At 45.7% G+C, this 12,381-nt stretch overlaps 1 protein-coding gene across 5 annotated transcripts; it reads right to left on the reverse strand.

The window, feature by feature from the left end:
- Positions 1–763: 763 nt before the first annotated feature.
- MRPL14 (mitochondrial ribosomal protein L14) lies at positions 764–12,341 on the reverse strand. Of its 5 annotated transcripts, XM_054569424.1 has the most exons (4): positions 6,404–6,598; positions 5,431–5,573; positions 3,127–3,218; positions 764–1,263 (listed from the first exon to the last, which is right to left on the reverse strand). In XM_054569424.1, the coding sequence occupies exons 3-4, from the start codon at positions 3,195–3,197 to the stop codon at positions 897–899; spliced, it is 438 nt and encodes a 145-aa protein (XP_054425399.1). In that variant the 5' UTR covers positions 3,198–3,218; positions 5,431–5,573; positions 6,404–6,598; the 3' UTR covers positions 764–896. The 5 variants fall into 5 exon arrangements, with proteins under 5 accessions (XP_054425399.1, XP_054425400.1, XP_054425404.1 ...); XM_054569425.1 differs by lacking the exons at positions 5,431–5,573; positions 6,404–6,598 and adding an exon at positions 12,306–12,341; XM_054569429.1 differs by lacking the exons at positions 5,431–5,573; positions 6,404–6,598 and adding an exon at positions 12,200–12,297.
- Positions 12,342–12,381: the final 40 nt, after the last annotated feature.

The following is a 12,381-nucleotide window of genomic DNA, read 5'->3' on the forward strand; positions in this document are numbered from 1 at the left end:
TTGCCCAATGTCACTAAGTGGTAAGTGGTGAAGTCAGGATAAAAACCCAGGCAGCCCGGCTACACAGCATGTATTCTTAATCATCGTTACTCTGCCTCTCAGAGACCACTGGAATATTTAATGAGTAAGTGCCCAAAATACACTGAATAAATAAATGAATGAATTCACAAATGAGTTGATGAGGTTCCATCAAAGGAACCAAGGGGGACCCCAAACCTCCCAAAAGAGATCACCAAATAAATGGAAGATAAATTGTCATTGAATCACCTGCACAGGCCCAAGATTAAGTCATTTGCAAAATACAAGGGCTAGCCCACTTCCCCAGCAGCTAAGGGAGGAAGTTTTCTGCTATGGGTGCAGAGGAGTGCTTTGGTCCCTAGCAGAGGGTACTCCGCTGTAGAGAAAGGATTATTGTCTGGGTTCTGACAGAGCCTAGAGGCAACATCCCACTAGACTAAACAAGTCACTCTGCTCTTATTCATGCTAACCCAGTAATCTTCATGACCATTTTGTATTTCAAGCCGTCTGACACAGGGAGAGGATACTTTGGGAAAAAAGGGGGATTTGCCCGCTGAGAAGGGACAGATTCCACCATACACTCATAGATGGGCTTTTGGTACCTCATTTTCCCGAGACTGAGACTCCTGACGAAGCTCAACGGCTGCTTTGTGCTAACTGTGGCCAGACGTGGGTTAGCCACCTTTTAACTGCTTCAGTGTCATTTACCTCACAACCACATTCCAGAAAGCTTAGGAAGAAAACATATGTGAAAATGTTTATTTCTCACAGGATGCTCTCCCCAAGCCACGGGGCCCCAAGGTCCCTGTCAACAAAGGCGCAGTTTTTGGAACTGCTCCATTCATGAGCCCCACTGCCGCCAGCAGCCCGGGCTCTGCTCACACAAAGTTCTGAGCAATGGCCAAAACCTTGGAAAACTCGCCTTCTCTCCGGCGTAGGCTGGTGGGGATGGGTGTCTTAATTCGGGTCCCCACAGGGTTCCCATTGTCTTCAATGAGGACCACATTATTGGAGTCGAACCTGGGGGTCATCCGAGGACCGGGCATGCAATGCCCCACGATGAGCGCCTTTTTCTTCTGTCCCTTGATGGCCAGCAGTATCTGGTCGCCCACCTTGCCCACCCCACTCTTGTTATAGACATGGATGCAACGGGGAGGGCGATGGTACGGGGTGTTCCCCAGGGCACTGTTGTCCACCACACGCACGCGCGTCATCTTCTGAATTGCACTGAGGGTCCTGGTGGTGCTGATGGGAAAGAAAAAAGTCTGAGGTCTGCACCTCTCCTGGTCAGGGTGCAGAAGTCTCTGAGCCGGCAAAACTTGGGAGAGAGCACATGTTAATAACAATGCGCCAAAGGGAGAACAACCCAGGGCTCTGACAGAAAGTCAGGTGTTTATAAGGCCTTCTCTGTACCCAAGACAATTTCTGCACAACTAAGATCCTGACTTGGAAAGGTTTTAAAGAGAACCCAATTTTCTGTTATGACAAACTTCATGGCAGCCTGAACTCTAAGGCTCTGACTTCCAAAAGGACTCAGGATTAAGGAAATACCTTATGAGCTAGGCCTCACCCACTGCCTAGCCTGCAAAACCTGCTCTCCCAGATATACTGATTCCCAAATTTTCTCATCTGTATGGTGCTGGGAACCAGAAGACATGAATGAGTAGGTTTGCTATGGTAGTTCCTTAAGTACTGACGTTCTCCAGGGTTATCCCAGGCCCTCTTCTTTCATTCCACATGCCTACTCCAGGCAATTTTTTCTACTTGTATGGCTTCCAACTAGTAAATTCCACCTGCAGCCCCACTTGTCTCCTGTATTCCAGTCCTGTATTTCCACTCTAAACTCACATATCCTACAGATCCTGCAAACTCAGGAGGTCCCACAGTCACTTTGTTGCCTCCCCTTGCAATCCTCTTCCGGCAACTACATTTCCTATTGAGACCCTGGCTTCTCCAGAAACTCCAGCACCCAAGCCATACACTTCTCTCTCCATCAAAATCCACTGCTGTCAAGTCCTACTGATACTACCTCCTAAAGATGTCTGTCCTCTCCCTGCACCCCATCAACACTTCCTGAATTCGGCAACTCACTCTCTTACACCAAGATTATTACATTAATGTCCTAACTGGTTACAAGAGCTTTTCCCTCTGCTAACCAAAAGCTCTTTTTAGAATACAAAGCTGAGACCACTCCCTGGCTTGGAAGTGTTCAGGGGTTCCCCACTGTCTACACTGTCAACAACCTGGCCCCCATGTACCTGCCTTGTGAGGCCTGTCATCTCCTACCACTCACACACCCACTCTGTGCCCCAGTGGCCGGGAAGCCCTGGAGCTCCCCGCATGCCATGCCTCTCAGCCCTCCCTGGCGGCCTGGACAGGCCTGCTCCCCACCCTTCTGGGAAGGCCACCTCCACTCTCTTTTCCTCCTCCTGCTCCATTAGCAGCTCTGGCCTCAGGCCTTCCACTGCAACACACAAACCTTTATTATTACACTTGTCACATTTTCTTAGAGTTATTTGTTTCCAAGTTTGCTCCATGGCCAACTGTGAGAACTCTTTCAGGGCAGGAAGCAATTCTTATTCATCTCTCTATGAGCAACCCAGGAACAGTGCTCAGTGAACACTTGCGAAACAAGTGCATGAATGCGGCCAAAAAGCGTGTTTGCCAACAGGAATGCAACCTGTGTTCTCCCCCTGGTTTAACAGCTAAAAGGAAGGGAGGTTGTCACATTTCTATCATGCTTGAGTTTTTTATAATAAGCATGTAACTTTTAGAAAACGATTTCATTTTTAAAAGAGGTTTTAATGCACAGGGGACTGACAAGGTCGACAGATATCAGATTCACTGAAAGTCTGGCAAGGACTGAAGAGTTTCATCTTTTACCATATGCAGTTCCCTATCCCACTACTAACATCATCGGCACCTCCTTATCTATGCCCCTCACCTCACCTGACCAAGCCCCAGCTGCTCAGTCTGATTCTTCCAGCTTCCCTGACCCCAAGCCCACCTCCCAGAGTTTCCACTTCTGTTCCAGTCACCATACTAGCCAGCCCTGACTGGAGACTTACTCAAAAGATGCAGCTTTAAGAACTTAATGGGAAAAGTTACCTGAAACAGCGCTGGCTGAGTGCTCTGCTTTCATGGGTGAAAGGACCCCAGAGCCCAGTAAAGAAAGCCATTGGATACCAAGAGGGAAAATCCTGCAGAAAAAGAAAAGGGAAAGGATTTATTTCTAAGTCAGTGTCCTTACAGAGCCAGTTTTTGTTGTTGTTGTTGTTTTAATAAAACACTGTTGGGGACTTGTGTGGGAGACGGCACTTCCAAAACAAGATCATTAGTCACTAAATATAAATCTTAGTGGTTAAAAGATATGAAAATGATTAGCTGGCACACCAGCTACAATTTTGCTGATTCATATTCCTTTCTTTTTTTAAATCCTCGCCCGAGGACATGCTTATGGATTTTACAGAGAGGGTAAGGGAGGGAGAAAAAGAAGGAGAGAACATCAGCGTGAGAGAGAAACATTAATTGGTAGCATCTTGTATGCACCTGGACTGGGGACCAAACCCGCAACCCACGTATGTGCCCTGACCAGGAATTGAACCTGCAATTAACTGAGCCACACCGGCCAGGGCTGCTAATTGATAGTCTCACTGGGGTCAGAGAGCTGGAAATGCCCCACCACAGGTCTCACTATAAGGAATACAAAAGCACAGAGAATGCCCTCCTCATCACATCACTTCCACAGGTGGGGGGAAGCACTGGTCCTCCGGTACACACCCAGCTAGTGACCACCTTCCAAGTCCTTCACAGAAGAAAATCTGCACGTAATTGCCCTTGCTGACACTCATGGCCCTGAGACCAGGACTTTTACTCCCCGAAAGAAAGCATATTATCTGAGCACCTGCCCAGGTTGTCTGTCACCACATCACCTCTCCTCCAAATGGAAAAACCAGAACACCTGGATAGCTCAAGGCTAGCAAAGTAGAGCCAAAGAATGTCCTTGCCAAGTCACTGATTAAGGTTTCTATTTGGGTCAGTCTCCCAAACTACCCACCCCATACTGCAACTAAAAATGCGGTCTGGGAGAGCAGGTTGGAGATATAAAAACAAGCACCAACCCAACACTGATGACTCCAGCTTGCAGAACCTCAATCCAGTGGCTCCCTAGAACCAACAAATATAATAATCCCCAGTTTCCTGCAACACGTGGGCAGCAGATAGGGGCCTGTTTAAGAAAAACTTACAACCAACTACTATTTCCTGCTGCAAAACACGCCTGTTCTTACCTCCAAATGTTTGGCTGCAGGAGGCCTCATTCAAGAGCTCTGATGAGAAAGGCCTCTACCACTGCAGTATTTACATAGAGCTTTGCCTTGTGTAAATTCAAAGCACTTCAGATAAGATTTTATTTCATAAGAGTCAGGGGAAAACCCACTACTTACTTCCTCAGGAATATCTAGACACTTCATAAATACTTTTTAACTATAACGTAGCCCCAAATCAGAAGCTTACTCTCCCGAGTTTTCCTTATGACAACCCAGTAAGCATTGGCCTAAATGTAATCAAGATTAGAAAACTGACTACAAAAGAAGTTAGCAAACATAGAACCACTAACATCTGACACACAGAACTGAGGACTATTAGATGAGGCAAGCTTTACCTTTATAGCCAGGTACCCCCAGAGAAGGAACTACATACCACCTCCTGCAAGACACACAAGATGATCATGAGATAAGCCATTCAAAGGACAGAGCACAGTGCTTGGAATGCAATACCTATTGGCTGTCTTCATCATCACCATCATTGTTGTCATCAACATCTAGTTACATCTCATTGCACAGATTAGGAAACAGACACAGAGAGAAGTGACTTACATAAAGCCCCACAACTAGCCAAGAAGCTGTATTCTGAACTAGCTTCTTGGACAGAACCAGAAGTGGAGCCAGCTTCTGTCCAAGGTTCTTTTTACCACAACCTACAGCCTTGCTGTATCGTACAAAACTCACTTCACACAAGAGAGCTCAAGGTAAGAAGCAGCTCTAAGGGTAATCTGGTCTTTTTTCTGTTTCCTTTATGAAAATTTATTGAGCAGTTATAATGTATCAGGCACTAAAGTAAATGCTTTACATTATCCTCTCATTTAAGCCTCACAAAAACTATGAAATGGGCACTATTATTAGTCCTCGTTCGTACATGAAGAAATGAGGCTCAGAGACGTTAGATGATGGGGCCAAGGTCACACAGCTAGGAGTGACAAAGCTGCAACCTGAACCCAAATAATAGCTTCCTGAACACATGCTCTTAACAGAGCTAACATGGTAACTAACTTAAATATTAATATTTTTCCAACTGTTAAATCATCCTTATTCAATCAAGAATAGTGACATCGCATGCACATTTTACTCTTACCCAACTCAATGCTTGTAGAGTCAACTGAAAAGCAGACGAACTCCAGGTAAAAATTATTCACTTTAACCCAGTTTAAGTTTTGAAGACAATCTGTAGTGTCGGTGGCAAGAGCTCCATTCTCTAGAACAGTAACTAGAAATTGTCTTTAAGAACAAAATGAAAAAAAACAAACAAAAAACATAGCTCTGAAAAGCGGTCCTTCTGGTCCAGGCTGCAGTTACCTCCAATCTCAGCCAAGCTTTTCCATCTGATACTGGCGGGCCTTTGCCCGGCCTCCCAGAGAGAAGAGGCTCCTCAGCTCCTCCACCGAACCCTCCAGATTAGCCCAGCACCACACACACTTCCTCTCCTGAGAAGGAGACACCTTGCCTCTCCACACCACTCTGCTTCTTTAATAACACTTCTGTTTGTCCAAGAACTGCAGAAGTGCCTGGGGCTTCCCAGAACTCTCCTGACTTGGGGATAACAAACCCTGCCATTCGAGGCACCCCCCTAAACTCTTCAGGGCAGTCCGTGCACAAACCCAGACCCAGGCCTCCTCTCCACACCTTGCCCACCAGCCCCCCAACCTACCCCCATCTCTGCCCAGCTAAGTCTGCCCAGCTCCAAAGGCGCCTCTCCTGTGAAGCCTTGTGTAAAAGTGCAGCCCCAGATGCTCCCCCCGAGCGCTGAGGACCTCTGGGCACCCCATGCCAGAGGGACTCTCACTGCTCCAACTTCCATGGTCCAAACTCCAACACTGAATAAATGCAGACACTTTTTTTGAAATAAAGCTGATATCCCTAACATTCTAGTTCTTGCTACTCACTATCTCAAACTCAGAAAGAAAGGAAAAAACCCCAACAGGAACCTTGATAATCTGGCAACTGAACTCCCTGCAGGAATTTAGGAATCACAGACTCAGACGGTGAGGATTGCTTGTACTGTCCTCAAACACAAGAGTAACGCATTCCCATCTCCAGGGAGCACTTACGTTTTCACAAGAAAGGGCTTGATTCAAAGACTTTTCACGATCTCTGGGTGGGCCTAACGGTGATCGTCAGACTCAAAGGACAGAAGACATCAAATGGACAGGAGTAAGCCCGCCTATGAACCAGAAAGCACAAAAACCCCCAAATATATTCACTTACTGCATCATATATCCCTTATTCATTAAAAAAGTAAGTCTGTCCCTACCACTCCCACCCCAGCAAAAGACCTCAGCAGGTCCTCATGGAATAGTAGTGCAATAAACGTTTGCTGAGTAAAATAAATGAAGTAGCCAACAACAACTACAAAAATCCCCACTCATGGCTCCAGACACACTGTAGAGCTCTTATCTGTTTATCAGGAACCACGGTGCTGGTTGTGCAAGGACTAGACCATGCTATGCTTACAGGTCCCCGGAATCGTCTCCCAGGCCCAGTGCCTACCCTGCCCACTGTGGAAAAACACCCCATCCCACCACTAAATAACTGGTTTGATTCAGAGAAGAATAATGGAGGCAGCAATTTACTTCAAAGCAACTTTGGCCCTAATGTTATTTCCTAACATAAATCCATCCGGTAGACACAGGCCCTAATTCACTTCAGATGTAGTCTATAAATACTACTTTCTTTCAACATTGAATTTTATGTTTTCATAGAAAGTAACCCCAATGATATTTCCTCCTCTACAACATTCTCACTAAGAAGGCCAGGTGATCAGAACATTCCAGTGCCAGAGATGGCTTTTCATGACACTTTCTGGCCAGCACTGAGTATTGCCCTCCAGGTTTAGACTATGAATCACAACCTCTCCAAGAAGGGGGAAAAGGAGGAGAGGGGGCTTGGTAAAAGGAAGAGAGGGGAAGAAAGGAAGGGAAGGAGAGAGGGAAGAAAAGGAGAAGGAAAAGGAAGAGAGAGATGGGAAGGGGAGTGGAGGGAAGGGGAGAGAGAAAGGAGGAGAGAAAGGGAGGGAAGGGAAATAAACTGCTTGTTGATATAATCCAAGAGCCATGATCATTTTCTACCCTGGTTTAATTTTAACATCTCCCTTCAATTGTGGAGGCCAGGGAAGATTGTAGATTTCAGGTACATATAGGTGAGTTTTTCACTTGGCATTACCTTATAGATCCCATCGGAAGGATGGTCAATGAGGGCAGGGGCTGCGCCTGACTGCCTGCCCTGTACAGTGCTGCACACTGAGGACCCAGAACAGTGCCTGGCACACAAATGCAGCTCAGTGAGTATCTGTTAAATGAACAAAATTAATCTGGAACTGCAATTCATACTCTAGCTCCAAAAGGCTCCGTGTTGGGAGACTGGAGATCTTTCTTATGTACAACTCCCAGGCTCCCAGTGACTTGGGAAAACCTCCTACAAATAGAGAGTTCTTTTTTAACTAATTTTATTACACAGAGACTGAGCTGAAGAAGACACAAAGTGTCTACCCCTCTGCTACTTTGTAGAAAACTGGGAAGTACCATTACTTGAGCTTTAAGGTTTATGGAAATGTATTTGGTATCACAGACCTCTATATAATTATACATTGTTTCCACATGAACAATTTCCATCTTTAGGTAAGGCATGTTACATAAATTTCAAAGACCTTTCAAAAGGAATGGGCTCTGCAGAAGAGACTAAACAAATAAAAAGGTCCACAATCACAAAGAAGTGCCAAAGGAGATTCTGCTACTAAGTAAGAGTATGGAAAAGAAACACTAAGAGAAATCAAATGCACCAAGCAGCCACAAAAAGGACAAACTCCACAAGCCTGAGGATATAAATGTCTTCTTCGTTAAAGCAGAAGGAAGTAAGACTATCAGAAGCTTGGAAGAATCAAGAAAAGGAAATCCCAGGACCCTGCCATTCCCTGCAGTTTTCACCTCAATCATTCTGGACTAACAAGTACTCTTATTTGCTGCTGAAAAACTCATTACTCTTTTGTTGTCCAATGATCCTCTTTCAAGAATCTTTTTTAACCTCACACAAATATAACATGTTACAATTCTCAAAGTACTTTCACACAGATCACTTTCTTGGATGATTTCATTCCTCAGCACCCAATGGAAACAAAAAGACAAATAATAAAGAGCAAGAATCTACAGGGGATTGAAATCAGCTAAGGATTCTGAATGGTTCTGGGGGCTCAACAGTGTGAGTACCATTTTGCAGAATAGAAATGAAGTCTGAAATATTACGCAACTTGTTGACTTGTCCAAGGTTAGAAGGCTGCTTCTATTACAACCTGCACAATACCCGCACAGCTAAGATGCTGCTTTAACCACTCATAAAGTACACGGAAAAACACACACCCTACACAGGGCAAGGACTTTGTCTTCTCTATCAAGGTTGTCACATAATCTTTAAAAACTCAGGAATTAAAAGCTGTATTTTTAATAAATATCTGTATAACACCCAGCACTGCCTGGGGCAAAAACTGAAGCTAACCTGACTCACATGCCAAGGTGAGCCTTCACAGTGTCCCTATCAATAAGCAAAGTATCCCTCGATAGCATGATGAGCTGTTTCTGCCAGGGTTGCCACTGAGGGCCCCATTTCTCCATTTGACTTACAAAAGAAAAATGTTTCCAGAGCTCTTGTCCTGTATTTGCTTATTTATTCACCTCTCCCCACTTTGTCACAAAAGTATTCAAAGCTATGTTTCTTAAGTAAATCTGGAAATTTGCTGCTTTTTCAATGTGTAGATTTTGTCTATTCTGGCTTTCCTCCCTCTTTACCCCCACTTCACAGATGTGCAAACATCTATAGTCCAGAAATGTTTGTAATAATTGGTATGGTCAAACTCAGAAAATGCACAAAGCAAAGTTCAGCTCTACTCAATCATATACATATGTCCCTACTACCACTCTAGTGGGTCAGTGGCAAGGAGCCAGGTTTATGGAGCTGTTGGGTGGACAGTGGAGGAAAGGAAAAGCCGAGAGGAGTCCCTGGACTCAAACAGGAAATGCTGCTGATACAAACCATATCCCTTCCACCCCATCCTCCCCTCTACTGATAAGTCTGTGACCTTGAAATCAGCTTCTCCAAGCCTCGATGATTTTCTACCAAGCAAGGGTAATTGGGAAGAGCAAAGAGGCATGCAAGTGCATGTGCTTTAGCTTCACTCATGTAAGTGGGGAATCTCTTTCTGAATTAACCAGTAAGGACCATTTCTGCAGGATAAGCAGTTTGTTTCCCAAATCTCCAGCACAGAGAATAGCGTCACTCCCTACTTTTCAGGGCAGCACTACAGTTGTCTCCTTAAGATCACTCAGTCTGAAAAGTGTTTTTCACCTTAGAGCAGAAACGAGAAGTGCTCCATCTCTTTTCTAGGGGGCACAGATTTTTTTTTTTTTTTTTAGGTTTTTAACACAGAGACTTTCCCACTCTGAGTTGTTTCACTAGTGAATAAGGAACCTAGTACCTTTCTTACTAAGAGAACACATTGCCTGACCCAGAGCAATATTTCTGGGATATGAATCATAGTTCCCTCTTACATGCTGGTTGTTATTGTTAACACACATGTAAAACCGCACCAGGGTGAACTACAATCCAGAACAAATCATCAGCCTTAAAAAGAAAAGCTAAATCATAATCTGATTTTTGAGACCCTCTAAGCTTCCACATAGCCATAAAAACTAAACAACAGGAAAATCCATCTAATGTGGGTCCAGGTGTCATAAACCCCCAAACGGGAGTGGGGCAAGACAGGTTTTAAGAACTCTTGCATCATTTAAGATTCCAGCTGCTGAGGAGAGCCTAAATAATCATGTTCATTGTCCATGAGGGTATCCCCTGAAAAATGAACTCCAGGACATATTTTTACCTTTCATATCCAAGAGCAATAATAAAACATTTTGCTACTGTTCCTTCATGAATTCCACAATGCACTTAATTCTATTTCCATTTCAGGCTTTCTGAAATGTTTCTTCTTTCTGCCTGTTAACATGTGGTAACCCTAACTAGGCACTGGGAGAAAAAGCACTATGTGTTCAGATTCATAACTGCATTCATCATCATCATCATCATCATCATCACATAAATGCCTTGAGTGATCCTCAGAGGTTCAAAAACCAGGTAACTGTGGCTTCCAGTTCACTTTCCAGATATACCTCACAAGCAGTATTCAGCAATGAATCACGGCAGCTTTATGACCATAAAATCAAGTCAATATGCAAAATGTTTCATTGGAAATATACACCCAAGAAGCTCTAAGGGTAAAATGGACAATTCCATCCAAGGAAAAAACAACCAGAGCATATGCTTTTTCATATAAATGGCTTGATCCTACCCAAAACAACTCCAAGAAATCAAACCTACAAAGACAACTTCACTCCATCCTCCTTTCTGTTCTTCCTAGTAGGCCAGCCTACTTCCTACCCCATTGAAATACTGTTCTTCAATAGCACATATTTCCAATGAGTGAAGAGTGAACTATCTTCTTGGGCAGTATCCTGCCTGAAGAAAGAATCCCACTCTGTTCTTTACTGTATATTTCTGGTGCGCTAACTGCATCCTCAGGTTGAGGAAGGCAAGAGGGCAAACAGGAGGTTACAGAAGACCCATATGTTTCAAACTTTTCTGTGACACATAGAAATATTTTCTAACATTTCTTAATACACTCGCACATGCGTGTACCTGAAGCAAGTGTCAAGAATAATAACCCTTACCAAGGACAATGCACTTTGATATCTTCTGTTCTATTTATTTCTTTCTTTATTTATTTTTAATGATGGCCATGGTCCACTAAATTGATTTCCCACCAACTAATGGGACTCAGTTTGAATGAGAGTTCAGTTTCAACTGCAATAAATCAACTTACAGGTTCATTTCATAAACAACGAATGAACCCTTTAACAAGCCAGCAGCCCAGAGACCAGCACTGACATGCCCACACCACCAGACACAGCTAGGTGGGCTGTGCCCTTCCCCTGTCCAGCAGCCCAGGTTTAAGCATCTCCCAACCTCCCAGCTTTCCTCAATAACCCAAAATGACCGTCATAGGCCCTTCTGTTAACCTCTTTATAAATTCAGTCCATTCAATCTCTTAGGGTGGCAGAGTTCATTTACTGCCCACTGTGAAAAAGCAATACTTCGCTTTTTGTCTCAAAGCAACCCACTTCAAGCTTGAGGAAAAGAGAGCCTTCCAGAAACCCAAAATTAAATAAGTTGGTACTCTGAGCCTATTTGTGTGGGTGATATACTCCCATACACGTGTGTGTGTGCGCGCGCACACACACACACACATATCTATCTCTATCTTCTCTATCTATCCAGTCTTAATCCCTGGCAGATGCAGCCTCTGATGAAATTAGAAACCAGGGAACCCCCTGGAGCCGAGGAAGCGCTCATCCACGCGATAGTCAAAGCAGCGAACAGACTCTCCACACCGCAGAAGTGCCTCACAAGCCACAGTCATCTTCAGATCCAAACTGGGAAGGGGCGAGGTGGCAGAATACGACACACTGGAGAAGCCGCGCTACAGTGACCGGCCGAGGACACCTCGCGAAGGCCTGACCGCAGCCCGCGCCTACCCGGGCCGGCCCCAAATCCCTGGGAGGGCAGGTGAGCACCGGCCGGAGGCGCAGGGCGCGGCGGCCCGGGACGCCCCGCAGCTCCGAGGGTGGGAGGGAGGAGGGTCCGGGTTAGAGGCCTGCCCTCTCGGTCAGGACCCCTCCCACAGCCCCTGGGCCGCAGAGGGCCCACTATCCGCCCTTTCCAGGCGTGCGCCGCTCCTACGGCAGGGAAGAAAGGAAGAGGAGAAGAGTCCAGAGCGGGACGCCCCCGCCCCCGCCCCCACTCCGTACCGCTCTCGCCGCCCTGGAATAGCACGCTGAAGGCCCCACTGGCCTAGCACCGCCTCCCCCCGCACCCGACGCGGCCTCTCTCTCTGCGCCTGCCCGCCGGACCCACCTGGGAGGGCGGTGACGAAAGTGCGCGCGCGCCGTGCGTGTGCTGGCGTGGGGGGTGGGACCTGCGCGGCCCCGCC

The sequence above is a fragment of the Pteronotus mesoamericanus genome, unplaced genomic scaffold (genome assembly GCF_021234165.1).
Source record: "Pteronotus mesoamericanus isolate MK-2021 breed Mesoamerican mustached bat unplaced genomic scaffold, CSHL_Meso_final contig_20, whole genome shotgun sequence".
NCBI classification, from domain to species: domain Eukaryota; kingdom Metazoa; phylum Chordata; class Mammalia; order Chiroptera; family Mormoopidae; genus Pteronotus; species Pteronotus mesoamericanus.